Here is a 26,283-nt window from a genome sequence, read left to right on the forward strand (position 1 = left end):
GTGGTTTCCAGAAACCAACAGGACTGGGACAAGAAATTACCACTCTTTTTACTGGCTTACCGCAGTGCTGTCCACGAGACTACCGGCTATTCTCCATCACAGATGCTCTTCGGTCTTGACCTTCGTCTGCCTTGTGATCTATTGTTTGGCCGCCCTCCGGATGCTCCTTCATCGTCTGAGGAATATATTCAAGATCTCCAGGCCCGGTTTGAAGTGATGCACAATTTTGCACGAGAGCGAGTCAACTTGGCGACGGAGAAGATGAAGACCCGATACGACACAAGAGCTACTGAACATCAATTCCACGAAGGAGACAAGGTGTGGTTGTGGAATCCGACTCGACGAAAAGGACTTTGTCCGAAATTACAGTCACCTTGGGATGGGCCGTACACAGTCCTAAGCAGGCTGAATGACGTCGTGGTTCGGATTCGTAAGTCTTCGAACTCTAAACCTAAAGTCGTTCATTACGACAGGTTAGCTCATTACTATGGCCATAGTACATAATGTAAATAATTGTAAATAGTATAAGACCATGGTCCATTTTTGTTTTTAAATGTGTATTTGATTTGTATTTGATAGCATTTGATTTGTTTTATGTATTGCATTTATTGTTCATGTTGTTTATTATTGTAATGTAATGCTTATTAATGCATTTATGCCACAGTTGTAAGTTTTGCTTCCTGTCCAGGGATTGTACTGCCCGGGACGTGCAGTCCTTGGGAAGGGGGCAGTGTTACGAATTTGGTATTTAAAAAGCTAATGTTAGTTCAATTAGAAATTAAATGGTTTTATTTCTCGCGCAGTGCAGCGCGTGACGAATATTAAAAGAAAGCTAAGCCGGAAAATTGAAAATACAAGAGCGCGTGCATTAAATAAATAAATATCTCTTTTTGATTTCGAGAAAGTACTGGAAAATTCTAGCGCGTGATTTTAAAATCTTATAAAAGGAGGAAAACATCTCAGTTTGTAGTAGTTGCTTAGTTTATTGTTGTTTAGAAAACTACTGTTGTTGATTGTAGCGAATTCGCGGATTAGCGTTCTTTAGCTGTTTTGAATTACGTTCTATTGACATTTGAGTAGTTAAAAGAAAACTACTGTGAGATATTGTAATACTGCATGATAATTTGAGAAAATTTAAGCATTTTTGTTGTGATAATAATAAATTTTTGTTCATTTTTCATCGGACTTGTGCATTCATTTCATAACGAACCCGTACGCACGCAACAATATTTTTGTCATTATATTTGAATTACTATATGTTACAACAAAATGTGTTGCAAGTACCAAATTTTAACTAAATCTGACCCATCAGCTGTTTTCAGATTGTGCATTGTGCATTCGGCCACATGTAATATGAGTTTGCGACCACTGATATGCAGTATATGTTTTTTAAATATGAAATTAATTAGATGTCTTATGTATTTTATGTCTTATGTAGTTCATGTTATTGGAAAATATATGTATGGCTAGGAGCGAAACTTTTAATTTGTTTAGTAAGTGATGCCCCAGGAAATTTTAAGGCATGTAGCTTGCCATTTGTTTTCATATTCTATGCTAGCCTGAAAAGTGATAAAAATTTACAGCCGTTCATAATAAAATTTGCAGTTGTTGATATAGCTTCTTAACTTATTTCACTATCGTTTACGATGCAATTTCTGTATCCTTTACTTACCAACTTTGGTGCTGAAAAACACTGATGACTTTAAACACGAGCAACGGTCGGCTTCCTTGTTACACCACGATGGAAGCTCATTCATACCTTTACAGGGATTAGTAAGATACATCATGATCTGCAGAGCTTCAGTCGGTGTAAATATATCTGGATGGTCCTTCACTAAGTTGCTGAAAATTTTAGTTTCCAAGACGAGAAATCTAAGACACTTGAGCACTGGTTCAATAGCAACTCTCCTACTGCTCGCATTTTGGTGTTTTGCCCAGCTGAAAACAGCTATAATGAGTTCAATTTCAGATGTAAGATTGAGGCTTTGTAGTTTACAGATGGTTCGAACTACAGATAAAGGAGACTTCATGAAGTCCTCTGTCCTGAAAAAATATGTCCTCATATAAAAAGAATAAATGACATTTACCACGTTTCTGATACAATATTAGATCCACTTATCAAAGAATATCAATAGTAAAATTCTCTGGTCTTTTTCAACAAACAGTCGAAAAATTTTCAACACAGCAGGATTTCTGAATTCTGTCTGTATGATTATAAATACAAGGTAAGTTCTAAATGAATTAAATTAAATTAAATTAAACGAATGTTAGGCCATTAAAAATTTCATAATACAAACAAAGAATGCAACAGAGTTTAAAATTTGTCTCAAATTTTTTAGTATTTTTAATATATCATCTAGATATAATTTGCTCCGACTTGACGACAAAAAAAAAAAAAAAAAAAAAAAAAAAAAAAAAAAAAATACTGCATAAAATTTAAACACATCTTTTAGCTAGCTTATTGATTAATTTAATTTGTAATTTTAGTTAGTAGGATCAATTATTTAATTATTTATTTGGTTATACAGAAATAAACACTTTTCATCACAGAATATATGGTCTCACGTTGAGTGGTTAGGCACTGGAAGGCGCTTTCCATTTACACAAATACGCCGTCTTTACAACGCAAAGACAAATGATAATATCCGTCTTCTCCTAAATCGTAAACTGGTGACTTGTGAGAGCAGATCCGGACACATGGGGAGGCTTACTAGGACTATTCAGGTATCCTCCAGAATCCGCAACTGTACACCGCCAGAACTTTTTGGCGCTCCAGAAGCGCAGCGTCGGGAGAGCTTAATAGAAACTTTTGTTGGTGCTGTGTACTGAGATTATATATTTTACACAATACAACAATGATACACTGATGCCCACTCTTGGATACAGGCCAGTTCTACAATGATACATACATACACACACACATATATATACAGTATGTAGACTGGTGTAAGAAATTAAGAGAATTTGTTATAATAGGCACGCATGTTCGAGTGTAACACTCATGGGAATCTGAAAGTCTGAAACAGCGGTTGCAGAAGACTCAAACGAAATGGGTTAATAGGGGCTATGGTCCCCTCTTACAGCCATACAGGCATCGCAGCGTAATGTCATACTGGAAATAAGGCAGTTTATCAGTACCTGTGGCAATTGGTCCCGCTGATTCAGCAACGCTGTTTTCAGTTCCTAGATGGTTCTCGGAAGGGTGTTGCGAGTTGCAATTGCCCTCTCCAGAGAGTCCCAGACGTGCTGTATACGATTGAGGTATGGATACCTGGCTGGCCAATCCATCTGGCCAATATGCTCACTCTCGAGAAATTCGTCGACCAGAAGAGCTCTATGTGGCCTCGCGTTATCTTCCTGCAAGATGAACTCGTGGCTCACTGCACCCCGGAAAAGGCGAACATAGGGCTCCAAGACATCATCACTATACCTCACACCAGTCACAGGGCCTCTTCAAAGACGTGGAGAGGTGTGCGGCCATCCAACATGATGCCTGCCCAGACCATTACACCGCCAAGGCCATAATTGTTGATTTCTCGGACATTGGAGGGTAGGTAGCGGCTCTCTCCATATAAAAGTACGGCGAGAATCGGTGTTTAGGCGAAAACGGGACTCGTCGGTTAACAGAACGGTCGCCCATTGCTCCGTACTCCAATCACTATGCTGCCTGCACCATGCTAATCGAACTCTCCTGACCGTAGACGTGAGCGGGACGCAAACAGCCGGTCTTCTGGCAAACAACCCTCTCTCATCCTGTCTTTTGGAAACAGTCACACTTGTTACACGGGTTTCTGTGGCTGCATACAGGTCCCGAAAGAGCTGAAAAGCTGTAGCCCGTCTGTTACGCCTCGCTGAAATGGACAAATAGCAATCTTCTCTGGCCGTCGTCGCTCTTGGGCGTTCTTGCCCAGGCTTTCTCTCGATGGGTCCAGTATTCTGGCACTGTTTCCATAGGTTATATACGACGCTGGGCGTTAAATTAAACTCTCTGCATATCTGGCCTTGCGATTGGCCTGCCTCTAGCCTCCCCACAATTCGCCACCTCATTCCATGATCTAAACGTTGGTGGTTACTCATTTTTACTGTTCCGATGTGAATTTAACCGATTGTTGCAAGATAACACCAAGAAATTTGCCAAGGTATGTTAGCGAATGCAATTCCACGCGCTTATAAAGCCTGTTTTTCTGCTGGCTCCGCCTACAGATTTTGATTTATATATTTTTATCTTAATTTAGATAAAGATTTTGTGTGTGTTTTTTTTAACGTTTTCTTTTGTTTCGCTCTAAAAAGGCTTTTTTATTGCTAAGCCTTTATCTCTTTGTAGGAGGGGAATATGTAAGACAAAAAATATGAAACATAAAGTTTTTAGCTTTAATCCCCTTCCTGTCCTGAAAAACTTATATATGAATCTAATGTCCGTCATCTGAAAATTAATACATTTCAAATCTATGAAATCATGCTGCAATGCGGTTAAATTTCAGCCAATCAGACTAAAAATCTCAGCTAATCAGATTAAAGAAATTTTGTCTGTAATACCAGTGCTACTACTGCAAAAACCCTTTTATCTTCCTTTCGCTTGCTGGTGGCAACATGTGCTTTTCGCTCTGCTTTATTTGATTGTTACAAAATATGTAAGATATACGAAATAGTTGGGTGCGTATAACACGCATGATTAAAATATATTAGTCAACACTGTGCTTCTGAAAGTGTTTTACTCAGCAATAAGATTTTCGATTCGGCTACGTCTATATGCGAATGTCATCCTTGTATCTGCGCAGTCAACATTCCTATATCATACATATAAGTCTGCAATATTACATAAATATACATTATTTTCATTTGTATCCACTGTTGTCTATTTTTACATATATTTGTTTTCTCTGAGTACGAATGCATGTAGGGAAAGGATCTGAGCGCATCTGAGACTCATCTGAAATATCATTTTAAATTTAAATTAATGAATTGCAAAAGCGGTATAGAGTCTCAAATGGTTCAGAGGAACGAAACATGTATTCGGAACTCATTAATCAACTCATTTTAAAGCTTCAAAACATTTTTCCCTTGAAAAGTTCTGTTTGAAGCTTTTAAACAAAGGAGATTAATTTTTTCATGCATTTCTAGCACTTTGTATTTTTTCCAGTTTCTTACATGGTCATGTTTTTGATTTTCTTTGACTCACTTATGTTTTTTAACCGTCTACACTTCAATAGACGTAAGTCGGTTTTTGTGACCAATTTCGCGGAGATAAAAATATAGGTTCGCCTTTATATATTTTGGAATTAAGTTTATAGTTAATTTATAAGTTCCGAATTTTAAATTCATTTTGAAATTATTTTAATCTTGCAGCTACAGCACAGATTCGCCAATGTAATTTCTACAATTATAACTAGAGTATGTATATATATATATAAGCCAATAATTCATGATAATTTTAATAAGAATATATATATAATAAAAGCAAAGAAAAGCCGGAACACTGTTGATACGTTCGTAGATATTGATACTCTGATTGCGTAGTATGCTAATATGTTGACTTCGTAATATCTTAAAAAATTGGCCGTCGAGGCAGTTTTAATTCCATTTTTATTTTACAGTTGATGTTTGTGGCTACAAAGACTTGGCTCTACTCAAGAACATTTACATTTTTGATATTGTTCGAATAGGTACAGTGCTGAATGAAACAGCGTCTAAGCAACACAGAGGCAAAAGTAAGAAAAGATGGCGTAGTTACGCAATATGGAAGCACGGAAAGAGAAAAGTTCTGGTTTCCAATCATAACGTCACCACAGCTGCGCAGGCCATAGAATGATCTAGAAATGACGCAATCCAGAGAAATTACTACTATTTTTAAAACAGAGACGGAGAATTGATGTTTTACCGTTAGATAAAAGTATAATTTTGATCTACATATTTTTATCTTACATATTTATCTTTTAATTTTAATATAGTTAACACCAGAAAGGAAAGAAATCTATTTTATGTGTAATTCAAAAGTTTAAAAGGATATTCAAATTTCAGATTCACATAGGATCATGGTTTGATCCAAATTTAATGTGCAGTGTTTATCTCCGATCATGGTTCACTGATCTTCGATCATGGTTTGATCTATAATCAATGAAACATTAGCTGGAATCAAGTCATATATTAGAAATTAATTAGAAATTAATAGAAGCATGATAGCAATTTGGGTGCTGTTACTGTCAGTGGAAAGTACTCTGTTCGAATTTTATTCGTAACACATATTTCTCAATTCTTGAATACTCTACCTGACATTGAAAATGGAACACAAAGAAGGAAGGGCTGGAACGTGATGAAACTCGGCAGAGAGAGACAGCAAGGAACAATAATTGATCTTTATTTCGAAATGATATACATAATACAGAGCGAGAACAGCGTCGGCTTAGTAGGTTGGTTAATTGGTTGGTTGAAATGAAAGGGATACCAGAGGATTCCTATAAGTAAAATAGGTATTTTTCCCTTTGCACTTCTATTTAGAGCTACCCCCTGTGATACTTCTTTGGCGAAATGAAGCAACTCCAATGATGGAACACAGCAATAACTTTTATTTAACACTCAAAAAAATGGCGACATACAAACCAGAAGAGAAAACATATTCTAACATTTAAAAATAAATTACATTCTTCGTGCGAGAGTCGCACGAGGCACTCAAGTCTGGTTTCAAATATTGCCATTCACAAATACCTTAATGTTCATCTATTTAAATTATTTAAACTACAAGATTTTAATATTATTTAAATCTGTTACAACCTCTCCCCCAACGGAGAGACTTTTACCGAAGGGAAAAGTTCTGTAAAAATTCGAAAGTTTATAAGCTCGGCATTCTGAATTATTTTAAGAAGAGGTAATTTCTCCCATAAGTTCCAAACTTTAGACCAAAATTTTAAGTTTTCAACAAATACTTTTGCACCACATTTAAATAGAAAAAAATGGAGAATGATCTAGTCTTCCTTTTTTTTCTTGACGGCGCCTATATCTCTTCCATGGTGGACCAGTTTCTCGGCTATAATTCACAGCAAAGCCTTTCCTCAGTTCATCTGTGCCTTTCGTATAATATTCAATTGTCATTTGCTTTCGACAATTGTTTACTTCGTCTATTAGTAGCGGCTTTGATATTAAATCAAAAGCCGAAAGATGATGATAACGCTGCAATGCAAAATGATTCTCAATATTAATTTTTTTATCGTTTTTCAAATTTTCATGAAAATCTTCCACGTTTAATTCCGGTGATTTAACTTCTTCAAAGATATCTCTGGATGCTTTATTTTCTTCTTTCATCGGTTCCAAGATCTTCTCTTCAGCTATTTTTCTTTTCCTTTGAACTCTAGTAGAGACGGCATTAACCCGGTGAGGATGACTATCAGGTTCCTTTCCTTGTTTACTCAACAGTGCAAAAGTTCGACTGCCTAATAAATACCTTCCTTTGTCGAGTTCATTTCTAATAATGGCAGCCTTAGTTATTACTCGCCCAAGATCGCAATTTAGTTCGATCTCAGCCAATGGTAAACAGGTTGGATTCAAATCTAATGGCTGTTGCACCCACACATTTTAACCTGTCAGCATTTCCGGCGTGATGTATTTGCGACAAACTATATCAATACTAGCACTTGAATCCCTTAATATAGGAATTTTATGACCATTTACGTAACCCATACTAGTATAAGGTAATAGAAATTTATCCTCTGGTTTTGCACTAATTCTGTTAAGATTAGCAGGAGATTCAGTACTATTCTTAAGTTTTGGACATTGGGGCCTTAAATGTTGATAGGACCCACACTGTTAGCATTGTGGCGTCTTTCGTTTTTCATATTTATCATCTGGACGTGGACTTCTAGGTCTATGAAACAAGCTTTGCGTATTAAATCCTGATGACAATTTTTTTTCAGTTTTATTTTTATTATCTGAACTCAATTTACCTTGAGTTAGTGCATTGTATCTTTCTTTCTGCCTATTCACTACAGGCTTTTTTTGAAAGTTTCCGCAAACGTTTTCGTAGGCATCAAGGTTTTCAGCTAATTTTTTAGATGAAATCATCTCTACCCACTCATCAAGAAAATGATCTCGAATTTCAGGAGGAACTCGACGTTTAAGTTGGTCAAGCACCATCAAATCTAGCAACTGATCAAAAGTCTTAACTCCTAGACCAGTCACCCATTCTTTGCAATAATTTTCTATTTCATAATCGAAATCCACCCATGTGGATTCGGTACTCTTTTGATGTTTCATAAATTTCTGCCTAAACTTTTCCGGGCTTAGTTTAAACCGTCTTAACAATAAATTCTTCACGTGTTCATAGTCTTTAGCTTTATCGGAGGGTTCTCTAGCTATTAACTGGGTTACTTCGTAAGAAAGTAGTCCTAGTAAATGAGATACAAATTCTTCTTTATCAATTTTAGCCCATTCTGCTTGCCTTTCAAACAATAGCAAATATAGACTGATATCTCCTTTCTTGTCATCGAATTTCTGCATAAGGTGACGCAGCTCCGTTTTCGGCCGTATCTGTCCGGTATTTTGAGACTTTGTCTCTGCTTCAAGTCTTAATCTCTCTAATTCATACTGTTTGTTCCTTCTCCGCTCTTCTGCTTCTTCCTGTTTCCTACGTTCTTCTCTTTCCTCCCTCTCTTTCCGTTCTTCTCTTTCCCTTTCCTCTTTCGCTTTCCGTTCTTCTCTTTCCTCTCTCTCTTTTTCTCTTTTCTCCCTCTCTTTCCGTTCTTCTATTATTGTGTCTAAGACTCCTTTGACGAATACTTCATCATAATCACTACTTTCAACAATTTTCTGTTTTAAATCGACTATTTTCATATCTGCAGCCACATGAACTCCCAGTTCAGCCGCGAGATTTTGCAAATCTTCCTTACGAGCTCTTCCCAAGTAGGACATTTTTTTATGTTTAAAATTAACGAACACTTTGTTCTTTATATTTCCTCAAAATAGCTCAATTCAATTACTTTAGTTAATTAATGCAGTCAGGAATCACGAAATTAAATGCACTTTGTTAAGTACGTATACCTCAAAAATGAAATATTTAAATTATATGAAGTTCATTCTCTGTACCACATTAATTGTGATTAAAATAAGAATAATAACATAGAGCAATATATATATCTACCGCCTGGACAACTAAAATGAATATTAAATATAATATCAAATACGGTAATAAAATAAGACAATTTATTATTAACAGGAAATAATAATCTGGTATCGCTAATATTGCGTTCAGTGATGAACTAATAAAATAAAGCAATTCTATATGAACAGGAAGTGGTAATCTGGTATCACTAATATTATGTTCAGTGATGAACTAATAAAATAAAGCAATTCTTTATGAACAGGAAGTAATAATCTGGTATCACTAATATTATGTTCAGTGATGAACTAATAAAATAAAAATACGCACGATTATTCGATCTTGGTCGGTGCCTCCAAAATAATTAAGACTGTGATACTTCTTTGGCGAAATGAAGCAACTCCAATGATGGAACACAGCAATAACTTTTATTTAACACTCAAAAAAATGGCGACATACAAACAAGAAGAGAAAACATATTCTAACATTTAAAAATAAATTACATTCTTCGTGCGAGAGTTGCACGAGGCACTTGAGTCTGGTTTCAAATATTGCCATTCACAAATACCTTAATGTTCATCTATTTAAATTATTTAAACTACAAGATTTTAATATTATTTAAATCTGTTACAACCCCAACTGAGCCGTGCAACATTTATTGAAATTTAATAATGTACATAAAGTATACATAAGAAAATACATAAGAACAATTTGTATAAAGAAGTTAGACATATATGCATAGTAATATAAATTTAGATTGAATGACATTGCCTTTGTAAATACTTTGATTTCAAATTTGGTAAGTATACTTAAATTAATTCATTAGTTCGTTGTTCTAGTTAATAGTTTATAGGTCTAGTTCATATGTTCTAGATCATAGGTTCAGGTTTACAAGTTCATACGTTGACAGGGGGAAAGCTGATTTAGAGCGTTTAGTTTGTATAAATTTCTTCTGCTTTGGATGATAGGTATTTTATTACGTTCTCTATTTTCTTTTTAAGATATTTATTTTTAATTGCAGATTTTAGAAAAATGTTAGTATTTGCAGTTGGTAATTTAATATGATTTGAATTTGTCAACGGGCGTTCTTTTAAGTAATGACCGGGATCTCCCCGTTGTCAGCAGACACAAATGTAGGTATTAAAAATATTTCGTTGTTGAAAGTAAGAGGGGAACGGATCGTGACTTGCGAGGAAGCAATTGATTTAGCGGTTGTACCTACATGGGCTTTTACCCATAGTATTCTTGGATATTCGCTTCGATGTTGAGAAGTTCTAAGAATTATTTATTGTACTAGTTCCGAATTATGTTTTGTGTTTTGAAGTGCTAAAATAGCTGACTGACTGTCAGAGCAGATGTTAATTTTTTTCAGGTTATTTGAGATAGAATAAACCTATTGCAAGTTTTATTGCTAGGAGTTGCATTTGAAAAATGCCGTTTTTCTTATCAAGCCGGGCTTATAGAATTATTTTTATTAGGATTTGGGGATATGATGCAGGCACTTTTAGCACCAGTTTCCATTTTAGAGCCGTCTGTATAGGTGATGGGATGATATATATGATGGGATGAATTGAAGCGTTTAAGTGTGTAATATATTCTTGGATTAATAGGGTTTCCAGAAAATTCAAATTTGTTCGGATCAATTATTTCGTTTTGTATGATGCAAGGTTTTCCGTCGTTTCAGAATTGTGCCTTTTGTATGTTCTATTTGTGTTGTAATATGTAACGGTGGTATTCCGGATAAGACACAAAGAGCTGCATTAGAAGCTGTTCTTTAGAATTTCATAACATGAAGGAGAAAAGGGCGCTGAATTGCTTGCAATTGTTTTCTTTTACTTTTTGTCATTGGTGAGGATCACATTTCTGCACCACATAGTACTATTTTTTCTATGACTGTTCCAAGGAGAGTTTTTTGAATATGGGGATTTAGGCCCCAATATAGGCCTTGGATTTTCATTAAGTCGTTGGCTAATTTGACTGCCTTTGTTTTGATGTATAATAAATGTCCAGTTTAATCTTTTTCTCTATGATGATTCCGAGAAATTTAAAATTATTTATTATTTTTATTCTTTTGTTATCGATAGTGAATTTTGGAAATCTAGTAATTTTTTTGATATTTTTTGGAAAATATAATAGCTTTTGACTTTTCTTCATTGATTTTGAGTTTAGTTTTGGTACAGTGACTTTTGAATAATCTTAATGTATTATTAACATTACTCGAGTTGGCTCTCGCATTTCCACATCTTTTAAATGCTGCGTCATCAGCAAATGTTATATTTTTGCTGTGGTATGGCCATTGGTAAGATGTCATTGAGATGAAAGTAAGATTCCAAAGGTGTGTGCTTAAGACAAGATGCTTGTGGACTTCCTCGCTGTTGAATTGCTTTCTATAATTTTCTTATTTAGGATGATCAAACTTTTCTTTTCTTTTAGGAAGTCCTTGTAAGATATGAAAGATATTTCTTGGGCATTTTGAGTTTCTCAATGCTTCTGTAACTGCGGGTCACCAAAGTGAATTGAAAGCTTTAGTTAGATTTAGACAAACGAATGCTGAGTGGAGGTCTGTAGTTCTATTGGAGGTAATTTGACTTACGGCATCATATGTTGCATTGGTTGTTTGATTTAGTTAGAGTAAAACCGTACTGATCCTTGCTTTGTCTTATGTAATTGATTGTTGTAAGATGGTGACGGAGACGACCAGCTATGAACTCTTGTCAGAGTTCAGGTGGGCAAGTACATAAATCACTATTCTATAAAAATATTAAAAAATACTAATTAGTCAAACACTTCAATTCCAATACAGGTATCAAATAATAAATGTTATAACTAATAAATGAACTAAATTTTAAAATATTTTCCACTTAACTGAACAAACTTAACTAACGATATTCAATTTAATCATTAATAGACAAAAAAAAAAAAAGCATAACTAAATCGTTAAAGTTCAAAATATCTAAAGTTCAAGAGGATATAGATATTGAACAGTACGTTTTAAAGTCCCATTATCAGTTTTTAATTCGAATGATCCGACTTTACCATCATGTGTCCAGGAATAAGTTTTATGATTCTACCAAGTTTCCATAAGAGTTTGTTTTCATTATCTCCTTCGACTAAAACAACATCTCCTACTTTTAGTTCTGGTTGAAGTTGCGGATTCTTCAAGAAACGGGCAGTTCTAAGATCTAATAAATATTGTTGCTTCCATTTCCACCACAACTGTTTTAACAGCAATTCTTGATAACGCTTTCTTTTTAACAGCGTTTCTCTTGTCGTTTCGCCACCGATGATTCTAGCAAAGGTCAAACGATACTTCAAATCAGTTTGTCCAATGTTTAAGAAGTGCATTGGAGTCAACGGTTGCGGCTCGTCATTGTCGTTGTAAACGTAACTTAGAGGTCATGAATTAAGAACTGACTCCACTTCGACAAGTAGTGTAGACATTTCTTCGAAAGTCAACAATGCTTTTCCTACGATTTTTCTTAAACATTCTTTAACAGATCTAACAAGTCTCTCATAAAACCCTCCCCACCATGGGGCTTGTTCGATTATAAATTTCCAATGGATTCTTTCTTTGGCAATGAAATTCTTGAATTTGTCATCTTTTAAAACTTTTGAAAAATTCTCAAGTTCTTTCTTTGTCCTCTTAAAGGTCTTGGCGTTGTCAGAGTAGATGATTACGCAGTTTCCTCTTCTGCTCAAAAATCTGCGAAATGCAAGTAAAAAGGATTCTGTTGACATATCTGATACAAGTTCTAAGTGTACAGCTCGGGTTACTGCACAAACGAACAAAACAATATAGGATTTTCGAATGTCTTTAGAACTCTTTACGTAAACTGGTCCGGCGAAATCAATTTCACAGACTGCAAATGGAGGTGATTCTTGGATTCTATCCTTTGGTAAGGGTGCTGTCATCTGTTCTGCTGGTTTAGCTAAATATTTTTGGCAAATTATACAACCTTTTAATGCTTTTTTGACTAACTGTCGTCCTTTAGGAATCCAGAAGCGTGATCTGACTTTAGCTAAAGTTGCAGCAATTCCTCCATGCATTATCTTCTCATGTTCTTTGCATACAATCAGAATCGTTAGTCGAGAATTTTTAGGTAAGATTATTGGATGTTTGTTATCTAGTGAGAAGTCAGAAAATTCCAGTCTTCCTCTCAACCTCATGATTTTCTTTTCATCAATGTAAATAAGAAAATTATACAAAGGAGAATTTTTTCCAACTGAATTACCTTCTTTGAGGGATTTATATTCTTCGGCAAAAAACTTCTTTTGCTCTGATCTTATCCAGAAATTTTCTGCTTCTTGTAACTCTTCAGCTGTGAGAGTTCCTTGAATGTCGCTAGTTTTTCTTAATTTTCTAATGAAACGTGTTGTGCAAGCAGTGACTCTCAACACCTTCTCTAATTTGCTATATTTTGATATGTCGAAAAGATCATCTGCACTTTTTTCGATTGTACATTCAAGTTGATGTATATCACCGGATCTCTTTCGGTATTCCAGCTTGTTTTCATCTATTGTTTCTTTAATATCTAATCTTGGCAAAGTTCGTGAGGGAGTTGAAGCCATTGGGGACCTTGCGTCCAAATGGTCTCATTTATTAACTTGGAAATCTTCGTTCCCCGAGATACGAGATCGGCAGGGTTGTCGACACCTGGGCAATAATGCCAATCTTGAGGTGAACTCAATTTTTGTATTTCTTCGACACGATTCCTGACAAAGGGTTTGAAGGCTTCAGGTTGTTTTTGGATCCAAAAATAAGTAATTGTTGAGTCTGTCGAAAAATAGCACGGAATTCTCAATTTCAGTGCTTTCAGAATATTGCTGACTAACTTAACTGATAACAATGCCCCCATTAATTCTAACCTCGGTAAAGTAAGGGATTTTAGTGGGGCTACCCTATTTTTAGAAGAGACAAAGGCCGTTTTGATTTCTTTATTTTCTGTCGTGAAACGTAAATATGCGACTGTACCATAGGCTTTGACACTTGCATCTGAAAAGCAATGTAGTTCGAGATTTTCGACATTAATGTTCGAGTGCATGAAAAGGTAACGAGAGATGGAGAATTCAGCCATTTGAGGTAGCTCTTCACACCACTTTCTCCATTCAGAGGACAAATCTTCAGGTAACGGTTCATCCCAATCTATTTGTGACAACCAAATCTTCTGTATTAAGCCCTTTATTCTAACAGTGAAAGGTCCTAAAATTCCAATCGGATCGAATATCCGACCCAACACTTGTAGAAGAAATCGTTTTGTTTCTATTGGTTTAGATGTGAAAGACAATAAGTTCCGAACATCAAAATACAGTAAGTCCTTTGAGTTATCCCATGCCATACCTAAGACTTTAAATGGGAAATTTTCTTTATTAAAATCTTCAGGATTTTCATCTGGAACGATACCCTTTTTTACCCACAATTCATGTAATTGTCTCGAGTTACTATGCCATTTGTGAAGCTGCATGCTTGCTTCCTTAAATATTTGGACCGATTCTAGACTCGTAGTTAATGCTTCATTGATCGTTGGTTGGCTTCCAATTACATCATCTACATATACGTTCTCATTCAAAGAGTTAACCGTTGTAGGATAAAGTTTATTATATTTTTTCAGATGATGTTTAATGGTAGCGGCTAATAGAAATGGACTACTATTTATTCCGAATAAAACTCTAGTGAACCTATATATGTCAGGAGAAATGGTTTCATCATTAGGGAAATCGGGAAACAGAAACCTGGTTGCGTCTCGATCTTTTTCATGTATGAGAATCTGTAAAAAGGCTTGTTTTATATCTGCGGTTATTAGGTTATACCGAAATCTTAACAATATTTCGAATATTTCAGGGTATAAATTTGGCTCAACATGTAGACAGTCATTTAAAGAAATGGATCCTGGGGCATGCGATGATGCATCATAAACAATACGTAATTTACTTGTAGCTCGATCCTCGCGTATAACTTCCCTATGTGGCAAGTAAAACACGACATCCTCTTCATTTGAAATTTCTGAAACTGGTTCGATAATATTTTGTTTTAACTGATCTCTTAATACGTTCCTGTATTCGGAAAATAGATTAGGATCTTTTTTAAATCGTTTTCTAAGTCGATGAAATCTTTGTTCTGCGATTTCCCTATTATTATTTAGATTTGATGTGTCATGTTTCCAAGGCAATCTAACTTTATAGCGAGAATTTTCAAATGTTATATTTGATTCGAAATATTCGACGACTTCATTTTCAGTTGAATTGAAGTTTTCCCTCTTATCAATAAGTCCTGAGTTTTCCCAAGTCCCAAAATTTTGTTATTTGTTTGGAAATCAAATCTTTCCCTACAACTACATTGAAAGCTAAAGAGACATCATCATCACCTTTTCGTCCATGTAGGCACCAGCCGAAAATAGTTTCCACTGCAACAAGATTTTTGCTTAAGCCTTTAACAACACCCATTACTATGTTGTAATAATATCTGCACCAATTAGAATGGCAATGGGTTTTTTACAATCGGGAAAATCTGCGAGCATCAAATTTTTTAATTGTCTGTTTTGCTTAATTTCTTCTGATTTAGGAGGTGGAATATCTGTACCTGATATATGATCAGTTACTAATAATTCAACTTCTATTCTAGAATCGGGAGAACTTCTATGTTCTAAAGTTAATTTAACTACGTCATAATTTTTTTGGATGGGAGAAGTATTCCCAAAAGTGTAGACAGTCAATTTTTCTTTTCTTATGACTTCGAGGTTTAATTTGTCCGCTAACTCGCGAGCACAAAAACTTTTCATACCCCCACTATCCAAGAGAAGTCTGGCAAACACCTTTTCCTTAGCTGTTTTAACTTTTATCGTGCAAGTCTGTAAAAGAATTGTATTATCGTGCAAGTCTGTAAAAGAATTGCATTATGTGAAACGGCCGAAACAATTTCTTCTTTCTGTTCCTTAGTTTGTGTATCATTTTTCGAAATTAATATACTATCTTTTTTATCACTTGGTGTATTTTTAACTATCGAACTGGATTTAAAACATATGGCTTCTGAATGTTTACCTTTGCAAATTTTACAAACTTTAGTTTGGCGTTGTCGGCACTGTGAGATTTTGTGTTTAGGGGCACAACAAAGAAAACAACGCGCTTGATTTTTCAAAATATCTCTCTTCTCATTAACTGTAAGGCATAAACAGGACTCTGAGTCATGGTTTTGAAAACAAAAAATGCAGTTTCCATTTTAATAAATTATCAAAGGAGACTTACCGTGAGAAGTCTTCGCTTACAAAGCTAATCCAAAAGGCGAAAAACACAAATTTTCAAATTAATCAGATTCTTTTCTGTGACCGATGCACCTTTATGTAACGAAAGTTCTAGATCAAAGTCGAATCACTCATAATCCAAAAGACAAGATGCATGGCCTGGAGGGTTTTCCATAAATTTTAATTAAACTTAATATTTACATATATACAATGTATGCTAAAATGCCTGAATCGAATTCTATTGCGTAGTGCATCGAAATTCTACCTTCAAGAAGAAGAATATTTTTTCAAGTCACGTGTTCAGAAGGGGAAAGGTCAAGTAAGCCAATAGATGGACTCCTAACGCCATCTCTTGGCGATATCAAAGAATATTCCTTAACAGCTATTACTCTTTCGAGAAGTTTTCTGATTTCATGTGGGAGGTTAATGGGTCTGTAGGAGTTTGCATCGTTGGGGCCTTTGTCAGGCTTGGTGAAAAAGCTGACTTGGTATGTTTTAAAAGTGGTTGGAAAAGTTGTTAATTGAAAACACTTACTGCACATGTCTAAGAATACATATTGGTCTGAAGAGTGAATAATTCTTATAATTTGATTTGTAATTTCATCTGGTCCAGAAGATTTATTTTTTAGTAGTTTTTTACTAATGTTGGAGATTTCTTTTGAGGTAAAAGGCATATCTTTAGGTGTATCTTAAGCTACATTCTTGGTTTGCAGTGAGGATTGTTTGGGAGTATCTTCCTTAGGAGAATCTTGTAGAAAGACATTGTTCATTATTTTTTAAATTGCTTTGGAAGTTGCATCATGAATGAGAGGGAGAGAATGGCTGCTGCTTGAGGGAATCCTAACTTTCGTTATTTTAAAAACTTTATTCATACATATTTTACAAATGGTGCCATGGGTATCTTTGTTCTTAGTGCAGTAGGCTTCTCCAGCTATTGTTTTTGGTGGTTAAAATCATTTTCTTGTAGATGGCTGTTTGTAAGTTTATTTGTTGAAGTTTAAGACAAGGTAAGATGGAATTTTCAATTAGGATAGTAGACATCTTACAAGCTGTAGTAAACTAGACTGATGAGTAACTATGAAGGAATTAAATTTATTGAAAGGAGGTGGAACGGTTATAGTTAGATTATATCGCTGTATGCAGTTCTGGCTTTGATTTTCAGTATTTCTCTTTGGTGCGTGGGGCAGTTGGGTGCATATGCTGGATGACAGATTTTGAAATTAGTATTATTTTCATCATTTAACAGTTTGCGATTAATGCACATTGGGTTATTTGCATTACTTTCATTTACATTATGGTCTACTCCGCAGAAAGCACAGTAGTTACTGAATCTGTAGTTTATGGAGTGATGTTCAAAGTCTTGGCATACGTAACAACGTTTAGCTCCGAAAAATTCTTGTTATTTTGTGGCTTCTCCCTCCACTGTGAAAGGTGCCTTGGTTCATTAGAGTTTGGAATGCCTTTGGAGCGCATCCTATTATCCATTTGATGGCTTGATTTATTTCCTCGTTCAATATAAAGGAAAGTTTGATGTCTGTACTTTCGATTTGAAAGTTTGTAGTAATTAATTTGACTATTTCTTCTTCTGTAGTATTTCTGGGTGAATTATTTATGGTACATTTTGGTGTTCTTTTGGTAGGAATTTTTAACGTAACTAAATGGTTGATTTTATTATTATTTTCTAAGGCTGAGTTGATTTTATGAATGTCTTCTTTGGAACAGGAGACTACTATTCGTCTTCTTTTAATATGTGTTACTTTGTTGATTTTTTTTACTCCAATGTTTTTAATTGGGTTATATTTTTCTAATTTCTCTTGGAGTTGCTGGTTAATCATATTTTCTTTAAGGTATATTATTAAAATTTCATTACCAACCTTAATAACGTTTACGTTTTGGAATATTCATAGTTTTCAAAGCATGAGCATAGGATTTGTTTGTCGAACTGTGGTCATGATTGCAGTGAATTGATATATTAGACATATTATCGTAGTTAATCGGCATTTGTTAGAAACTGTTTGTGCGATAAGGCAGCTTTCATGGTAACGCTTATTGTTTGTTGACTGGTTTGGATGGTGAATATGATCTATTGAAGAATTTAGATCATGAGCAGGTGATTCCATGTTGCGATGTGTTCGTTGATAGACTCCTCCTTTATGTGTAAGGATAACATGAAATGATCGAGTAACTTCTTTATTTGCGCTTGGAGCATAATTGTTACCTATAAAAGGATTTAGAAATTTCCTTTTTTAATTGGTTGAGTAGTTGCTAAATTCTTGATTATCTTATGAGATATAAAGGCTTGATTATTTTGTGATAAATATAAATAATATAATGAATTCATAACTTTTCGTTGGTGGATTGTTGATTGCAGAAGCGGATGCATCCTTTATATTTATTTGGCTTGAACAAATTGCTGCGTCAATAAGATTTAGTTGAGTTGATCCCTGTTTTTCAGTTGTGTAGATACCTAAGGAACTGTCTTTTAGAAAGTCTAGTATTGTTTTGATTTTGTTGAATACAGCCTCTGGGAGATACCTTTTGCGTTTATTTTCACTTTTTAATAGTTCGATGCATTTATTACAGGCAGCTTGTATTTTTATTGTTCTTTCATTACATTCATTCTGAGAGGGAAAACGTATCATTCTGATAAGTGGACATTGAAGACATGGCTGATGACCAGAGTAGTTGAAATCCGTCACCTGGAGTTGTAATTTGGATAATTGTTGGATGGAATAATTTGTTGAATCGGAGTTATTTAAAGAGGATTTGCTTGAAGATCTTGAGACATTGTTTTGTGACATAATTTAAAGACTATTGAAAAAGCTTAAGGATTTTGTTACTTGCTACTCGATGTAAATAGTACTAACAGAGTAATTATATAAAACTTGTAATTAGAAAAATATTGTTTGATCATTTATATGGAGGTAAATATTATGAAATAAAGTAAAATAAGAAGGAATTTATTGCTTTATAAATAGTATTAAAATATTTTGCAAATGCTAATTCATTATAAAGTAATTAATACCATTGATGTAAAAGTAAATAAGGTAAGATGAAAGAAATAATGTTTACACTATACATAGATATAAGTTTAGTTATTTATTGCTGTTTGTTTTAAAATATTAATTAATTTAAATAAAATAAATAAATCGAAATAAAATTAAACATTTCATGTTGTTAAAATATCCAAAGTTTATTTATTTTTAAGCTGGTATTTAAGTTTAGTAAAAAGTCGTCAGTAACAATTGATTTCCGTAAATTTCAATTTGAAAAATAATATTAAAAACTCAAAGAAAGCATTAATAACTTTTGAATTAACTAATGAAATTAGATATAACTTAACGTCATAAGAAAGAAAACGTTTTTCTTTATTAGATTATATAAATTATTTCATAATAAATAACATGAATTTCGCAATAATTTAAAAAGGGAAAATGGAGGTATTGACGGCATCACTACATTTCAATTGAAAGAATGTTATTGAAATGGCTGTGAAATTATTTTGAAGATTTTTTAAAATTTGTTAAATAACTTTTCAATTTATAAGAATCCTACAATGAAACTTTATGATAATCCTCTATTTGGGTAGAGCAAATTATCCTCTTTAAATTAAGTAGAGATATTCATAGTAAATCTTTACATGCAGCTCATAGTATAGCTATAAAACCACATAGCTGTCTGGTTATCATTATTGCAACGTATTGAGAATTATTTAACGGATGATTTCTCAAAGTTTATAGATAAATGACGATATTTTACAGGTGGTATGTTGATTCCAAATAAAACTAGTATCAACAGAGAGCTCTTTCAAATGGCTTTCAGTAGATATGAATCTTGACAAGAAAATATCATTTTATACGCAACTTGAATTTCTTCCTATTGCAGCATTGATAAATACGTCAAAGAGGCATTTATCAATGAGACAGGCAGGCAGCCGTGGTCTCAGTAGATTTATTTATTTACGGGGGAAGACGGGCTAAGTAGATTGTAAGACCACCTAGGATGCCGCTACACGAAGCAACACGTCTAGTTACAGGGTGAATGAGACTACGGATGTGTCCTGAGGAATGGCTCTCCATTTCTTGTCAACCAATTGCCATAGTTAGTCTTCTGAACGCGTTAAAAAATGGCGTCAAATCATATCCCAAATGTTTTCGATTGGTGAGAGATCAGGAGAACATGGTGGTCAGGAAAGCATCTGTACAACTTGCAGAGCATGTTGGCAAATGAGAGCAGAGCGTGGTCGAACGTTATCCTACTGATAAAGGGTATTGGGCACTTTCTGAAGGTAGGAGTTTCACCGGCCACAGCACATCATCTACGTATCGTTGGGCCATCGTAGTGTCCCGAATAAGAACTAGAGGTGGCCTGGAATCGTATGCTATGGCACCCTAAACCATGATGCCGCGTTGTCGCGCCGTGGGAGTTTTTGCGACAATTTCTGCTGGATTGGACCTGTCTCCACATCAATGTGACACTCGTACGTGGCGACTATCATTGGAGAAATAGAAAGGTGACAATTATTAGAACACGACCCTGTGCCATTCCATCGTCTACATCACTCGATCCCGGCACCATTCTAGACATTGGCGTTTATGTAACGGACGCCATGAGTGCAGGCCACGAGCAACCAATAGACAACAAATGGTTCCGGTTGATATGGGAATATCCAGGGTGTCTTGAATATGCTGCAGAATGGAAGTAGAAGTGGCTTGCGGCTTCGCCACCGCTTGTCGGTGGATGCGCGATCCACGCGTGCTGACATCACTCTGGCTGCACCGGCACCCCTCAAACTTGTCATATTTCCTTGTTCCAAATATCTTCGCCACAACCGTTGCACTGTGGACACATCCAGATGTGTGTCACTTGAGATTTGCCGTATGGACCAGCTTGCCCTTCTCAGTCCGATCATCATGCCCCTCATAAACTCATGGAACTGCCCCCGTTGATGACGGACTGGCATTCTCTGCTATTACACGCGTCCTCTGAGACAAGAACAAATTTTCTACTATGATTTCCCTAGTAGAAATAACAGCCCGAAAACTGACTATTCTGCAGGTTCCTTGCCATACGTCTTCTACAACGTGCGCGTTCCTTTATTTCACATCATTCGCATGACTTGGTCATGTGCGTCTACCCTGAAATTTGCATAATTTTCGGGCCACTCCTTCTTGGTGTTGCATTTTCAATATCGGATAGTGTATCATAAAGATGAGTTAAAACAGCTTCTCTTAAAAAACATAAAAAGAAACCTAATTCCCTCTATACTTCTCTTTTAAATTTATAACCAAATATAAATTCAGGATATTCATTTAAAGAATTGAGACTCATAATGTAAAAATTTACCTGATGATATCACCAGTATTTTCTTGAATGAAGCTCAAACAGCGGTCTTTCAATGCATCCATTTTCCGTTGGGTGGCTATTTGAAGTATGGAGCAAACAACGAACTTAGATAACTCTATTTCTTCTAAATTTGATACACACCTGTCAATTAGGGGCTGGATTTCGAATTCTTTAGCTGCTAGAAAAGTTTCCATAACTAAAGTATTATTATCGAAATATATTTCGTCAGTGTATAGAAACCTAAATATAAAAGACAATGGTTTGACTGATTATGGTAAATATATGCAAATGCAAATAACAATACCAAATTTTAAAACTAATTTAAGAATTTGTTTAGAAAAAAGGAACAAAATTAAGAACAAAAATTAAATTAATGTATGTAAAGCTATCTGAATTCATTTTGAAGTTTCTGATTTACGTTCTTCTTTAGATGCTAGTAGAATAATTAGATACCAAGCATAATTGAAAACAATATCTCAGGAACATTATTACACAAGCCAAAGGGTTGTACATTGTGTAGGGTTTTCCTTATTTTGAATAACAAATTTATTTTAAGTTGATACCTTTTCTAAATTTCTCAACTTCCCCTCACATTCTCTCGCCATGTAAATTTAAAGTTAAGTGAAGTGCTTATTTAAACGGGTGAATCTCTGAGATTATTCAGAGCGTATTTCGCTAGCCAAGCGCACGTTTCGTTGTTGTTTCGCTGTTACGCTACTAAGCCTCTTGGCTATATCGGATTAATCATCACGCCGGATTAGGGTTTTGTGTGTCCACCTGGTAGGCGTAACTTAGGCGCTATCTTGTACTATTTATTTTAGGTTTGACTTAAATTGTATTTTACGTTTTAGTTTTCACCGGAAGTTGGACAGTGCCTTTGTAACACACAAAGACCGTGCCCTTTCTGTTAACTGTTTTGAATTAATTAAAGGGTTATTTTTCACCCTTCTTCTTGAGTCAGTCGTTTTCTTTACGCCTGTGCGAAAACTCGCCAGGAACAAGAGAGTAAGACTCTATAATTGAAAAGAAATAAAGAATACTCAACGCCATTCTAAAAGTTAAACACTTGAAACATCTTAAAGATTAGAATAGAAAAGAAACACGCCAATGTGACAATCAAAATCGCAATAACAACCTTGTATTTGGCGTACACATATTAAAACACTCAATAGATTTCAAGGGCAGCTAGAGGTCCCTCCTCATCAGGAGAACGAAATTACTATGTTTTCCCCTTTCTAGTAATTTCGTTCTTCTGATGAGGAGGGACCTTTAGCTGCCCTCGAAATCGATTGAGTGTTTTAATATGTGTACGCTAAATACAAGATTAATTTAAAGATTCTCTAAGAGTTAATTGTAAATAGTGTTTATAAGTCAGGTAAATTAACGAAAATAAGAAATGTTTCCTAAAAGACTCCTTAAAGTCTTATTCGCCAGCTGGAAAAGCTTCTCGAAACATCTTAACCGCAGAATACTCAATATTAGTGAAAATGGAACACGTTTATCTTGTGACAAGTTGAAAAATGATTTAAATCCTTGGTCAACAATACGAGATGACAGATGTCTGCCAGTAGCAATAGCCTTTATTTGAGATTTCTGATCTTGTTTCTTACTAAAAATTTATTTTTTGTTTAAAAGGATCCCCATTTTCATGCTAAACATTTTGTCATGCCAGTTTTCTTTTTTTCCTTTAATTAACTTTCATACAGTATGTCTTATGACTAACTTTAATAAGTTAAGCCGAAAACAAGTATTTTTCCGTTTCTGACACCACCTTTGATGAAGCGCTCACAGAGTAGAAATGAAGTTATTCATGCGTAGGAAAAGGGATGAAATGTTATGAAGACAATGGCCTGCACTAATACAGGTACACTGCGCACACACAGCCATCACAGTTCATTCTGTTTTGAAGAGAAATGCAGATATCGAGCACTCGGTCATAGTTGTTTCCTGTATGACTTTAAAATAGGCCTTCAGCAGCTGCACCTCATCTAATATGTCAGGCATTTGGGAAGAATACGCTGAATGAACGCACTGCCTACCATTAGTTCCAGAAATTCAGGTCTTCCGACCTGAGCTTTTGTAATGAACCAGGACCACAGGTGTTGGATGGCAAAGTTCATAGCAGTCAAACGTGTAGTAAACTTGCTGAATGCTTCCAGGTTTCTAAGGAAGCAGTCAGATTTACCTGCACCGCACAGGAAAGGTAGACAAGCTGAAAAAGTGGACACCTCACACATTGTCGGCAGCCAACAAAGCAGAACGAGTGACAGCCGGTTTTCGCAGCTGTCTCCGCTCTTCAGCACACTCACATCTTCTCGAGTGCTCACGAGCGATGAAAAGTCCAGTATGACCCTCAAAGAGTACTAGACATTGTTTGCTATTCGGTTGCCCTATGCCTCAGACCTTAACCCCATCATTGCACACATGCAAGATCATGCTTTGTATCTGGTGAACTAGTCATCAAATGGCGGATTACGAGCTACTACTACGAGATGCAACATAACTGAAGACTAGTATTCTCAGCAGTTGCAACGAATGCAACGTGAATTGCGGCAGAAACAGTCAACGTGATTAGTCCTGTACCTTCACGAAAACGCGAGACTACACGTGGAAAGACGTGGCATCATTCAGTGACTTGGCTGGAAAATTTTGTGCTCGTTCGACTTAATGCACCCACGAATTACCATTTGTTCTTTTCCCAGCAAAATACCTCTGTGGGAAATCCTTCATCAGTGAGGCAGAATTACATAATGCATTCACAGACTGCTTTATGTCCATGACCCATTGACTTGGGCATTGCACAACCATGGGAACGTTGGCATAGTGTGCTGAATGGTGATGGAGATTACTTCGAGACCTAACGCCGGGTACACTGCCCTGTAGGTGTACCTGTGTGTAATTTTTGTGAATGGAATTAACTTTTTTTTTTATTATCTTGAAATATTTAACGAATAATTTTTCATTTTCAGATTTGCTTGACTACCTTTCTTTTCTTTTCTTCAGTTACACATTGTAGTTATGTTAGCTGAAAAAGAGAGAATAGAAAGAAAGAAAAGAAGAAGCAGATAAGAAATTCTGAAAGCTGTCAGATTTTATATTACGCCTAAAGGTTATTTTTTCATTTACACACACCTACGCAAGCCGTTTCGAGAGCATTTGAGCTAACAACCTTTGGGCTAAAAGTGTTTAAAAACCGTATATCTTCAGAATTTTCGATAGATAGTCTCTCGCTGTGGAGATAAAAATGTTTTATTCCGTATAGTTTTGCCACAGCTCGCTTTGAAATCGTTCAGTTTTTTAAACAAAAGTACATTAAAGTTTTACAAAATAGGAAATAGATAATGAAAAAAAAATTGAAATTCCAAATTCAGTCTTCCAGGTGTCCATATTTGGGTTGAGGACTAGATTATGCAAAATTTGATGGTTCTAGGTACAATTGGATTTTCACAGTGCGAGAAATATACATACATCCATGCAGAATCTTCATTATTTAATTTCTTTAATACAGGCCGATAATATAATATTTCGCGGGAATAATTTGGAAAGTTATTCAACGCTTTTAAAGAGTCGACGCAAAATGCCGTTTCGAGACTAATAACCTTTCTGGACTAACAACCCTTTGGACTAAAAAGCTTTAAGAAGACTTAAAATCGTATCTACACTGCTAATAAAAATTAAAACATAGTATGAAAAAATATGCTCGTTTATGTATTCTACCTATAAACATTGGTGCAAATGTTTATATTAATTATCTGCAAATGAATGCAAAAATAAGTTTCTGCGCATAGGTCATCACATAAAACATATCATCAGGCGATAGATAGTGCATTGGCGATGGATACATGTTGGAATTTGAGTTTAGAACATTGCTTGAATTCAATGTGATTTCTAAGACTGATCAGTATTCATTAATTGCGATTCAAAGGTATCAGTAAAGTTAAAGAAAAAAATAACGATAAATTAGCAGAGTCGAGGTGGATGAAATGCAACTTTTGTCAACCAAGACTTGAATATCCCTCAAAGAATCATATCAAGAACTTGATCTATGTTTTAAGAAATGAATTAATTAAGGGATAGACAGCGTGGTCAAAGGAAATTAAAAGCAGCAATTGCAGCTGAAAACCATTTTCTCTCTTCGACGGCCTGAAGAGACCACGAAGCAACTCCAAAAGTAATAATTTAGACTTTTAGGCTAACACAGAAGCTCAAATAAACCATTCTACTGCTGCATGAAGGCTTCACAAGCTTACACTTTATGCGAGAAATCCTGTAATTTTATTACATTCCCATTTATTTTTTCCAAACGGCTGCAGGTAAAGTAGTGTCATATTGGAAGTAGGCAGCTTTAATATTTTGCACTATTTGCAGAATTCATGGTGTAAGTATGTAAAATTATGCGATAAGAATATGTCAAACATGGTTTTAACACAAGCAATAGCACTTAGATGATTCAAACCATTTTAAAAGCTGAGTATCATTCTCAAAATAAATTATTTCAAAAATTTTTGCCTGCTCAGCAAACGGCATTATGTTGTAGGGTTTATATTTATTTTAACTAACATTTATTTTAAGCTATCTTTCCTGTCAAGCCTTTACTTTCCCCTGGAATTGCCAATG

General features: G+C 35.2%; 1 protein-coding gene across 2 annotated transcripts in view; it reads right to left on the reverse strand.

Annotated features, from left to right (window-relative positions):
• LOC118182973 (BTB/POZ domain-containing protein 6-B-like) overlaps nt 1–26,283 on the reverse strand; it is a 75,659-nt gene that overhangs the window by 13,178 nt on the left and 36,198 nt on the right. The window contains exons 4-5 of one of the 2 annotated variants that reach the window (XM_035352364.2): nt 21,667–21,906; nt 1,673–2,043 (exon numbers count right to left, since the gene is read on the reverse strand). In XM_035352364.2, coding sequence (XP_035208255.1) covers nt 1,673–2,043; nt 21,667–21,906 — 611 coding nt within the window. The remainder of the gene's footprint in view (nt 1–1,672; nt 2,044–21,666; nt 21,907–26,283) is intronic. The other variant, XM_035352365.2, reaches the window with a different exon arrangement.

The sequence above is a fragment of the Stegodyphus dumicola genome, chromosome 10, assembly GCF_044657685.1.
Source record: "Stegodyphus dumicola isolate Sdum_Otavi_A_Nest chromosome 10, ASM4465768v1".
Classification (NCBI taxonomy): domain Eukaryota; kingdom Metazoa; phylum Arthropoda; class Arachnida; order Araneae; family Eresidae; genus Stegodyphus; species Stegodyphus dumicola.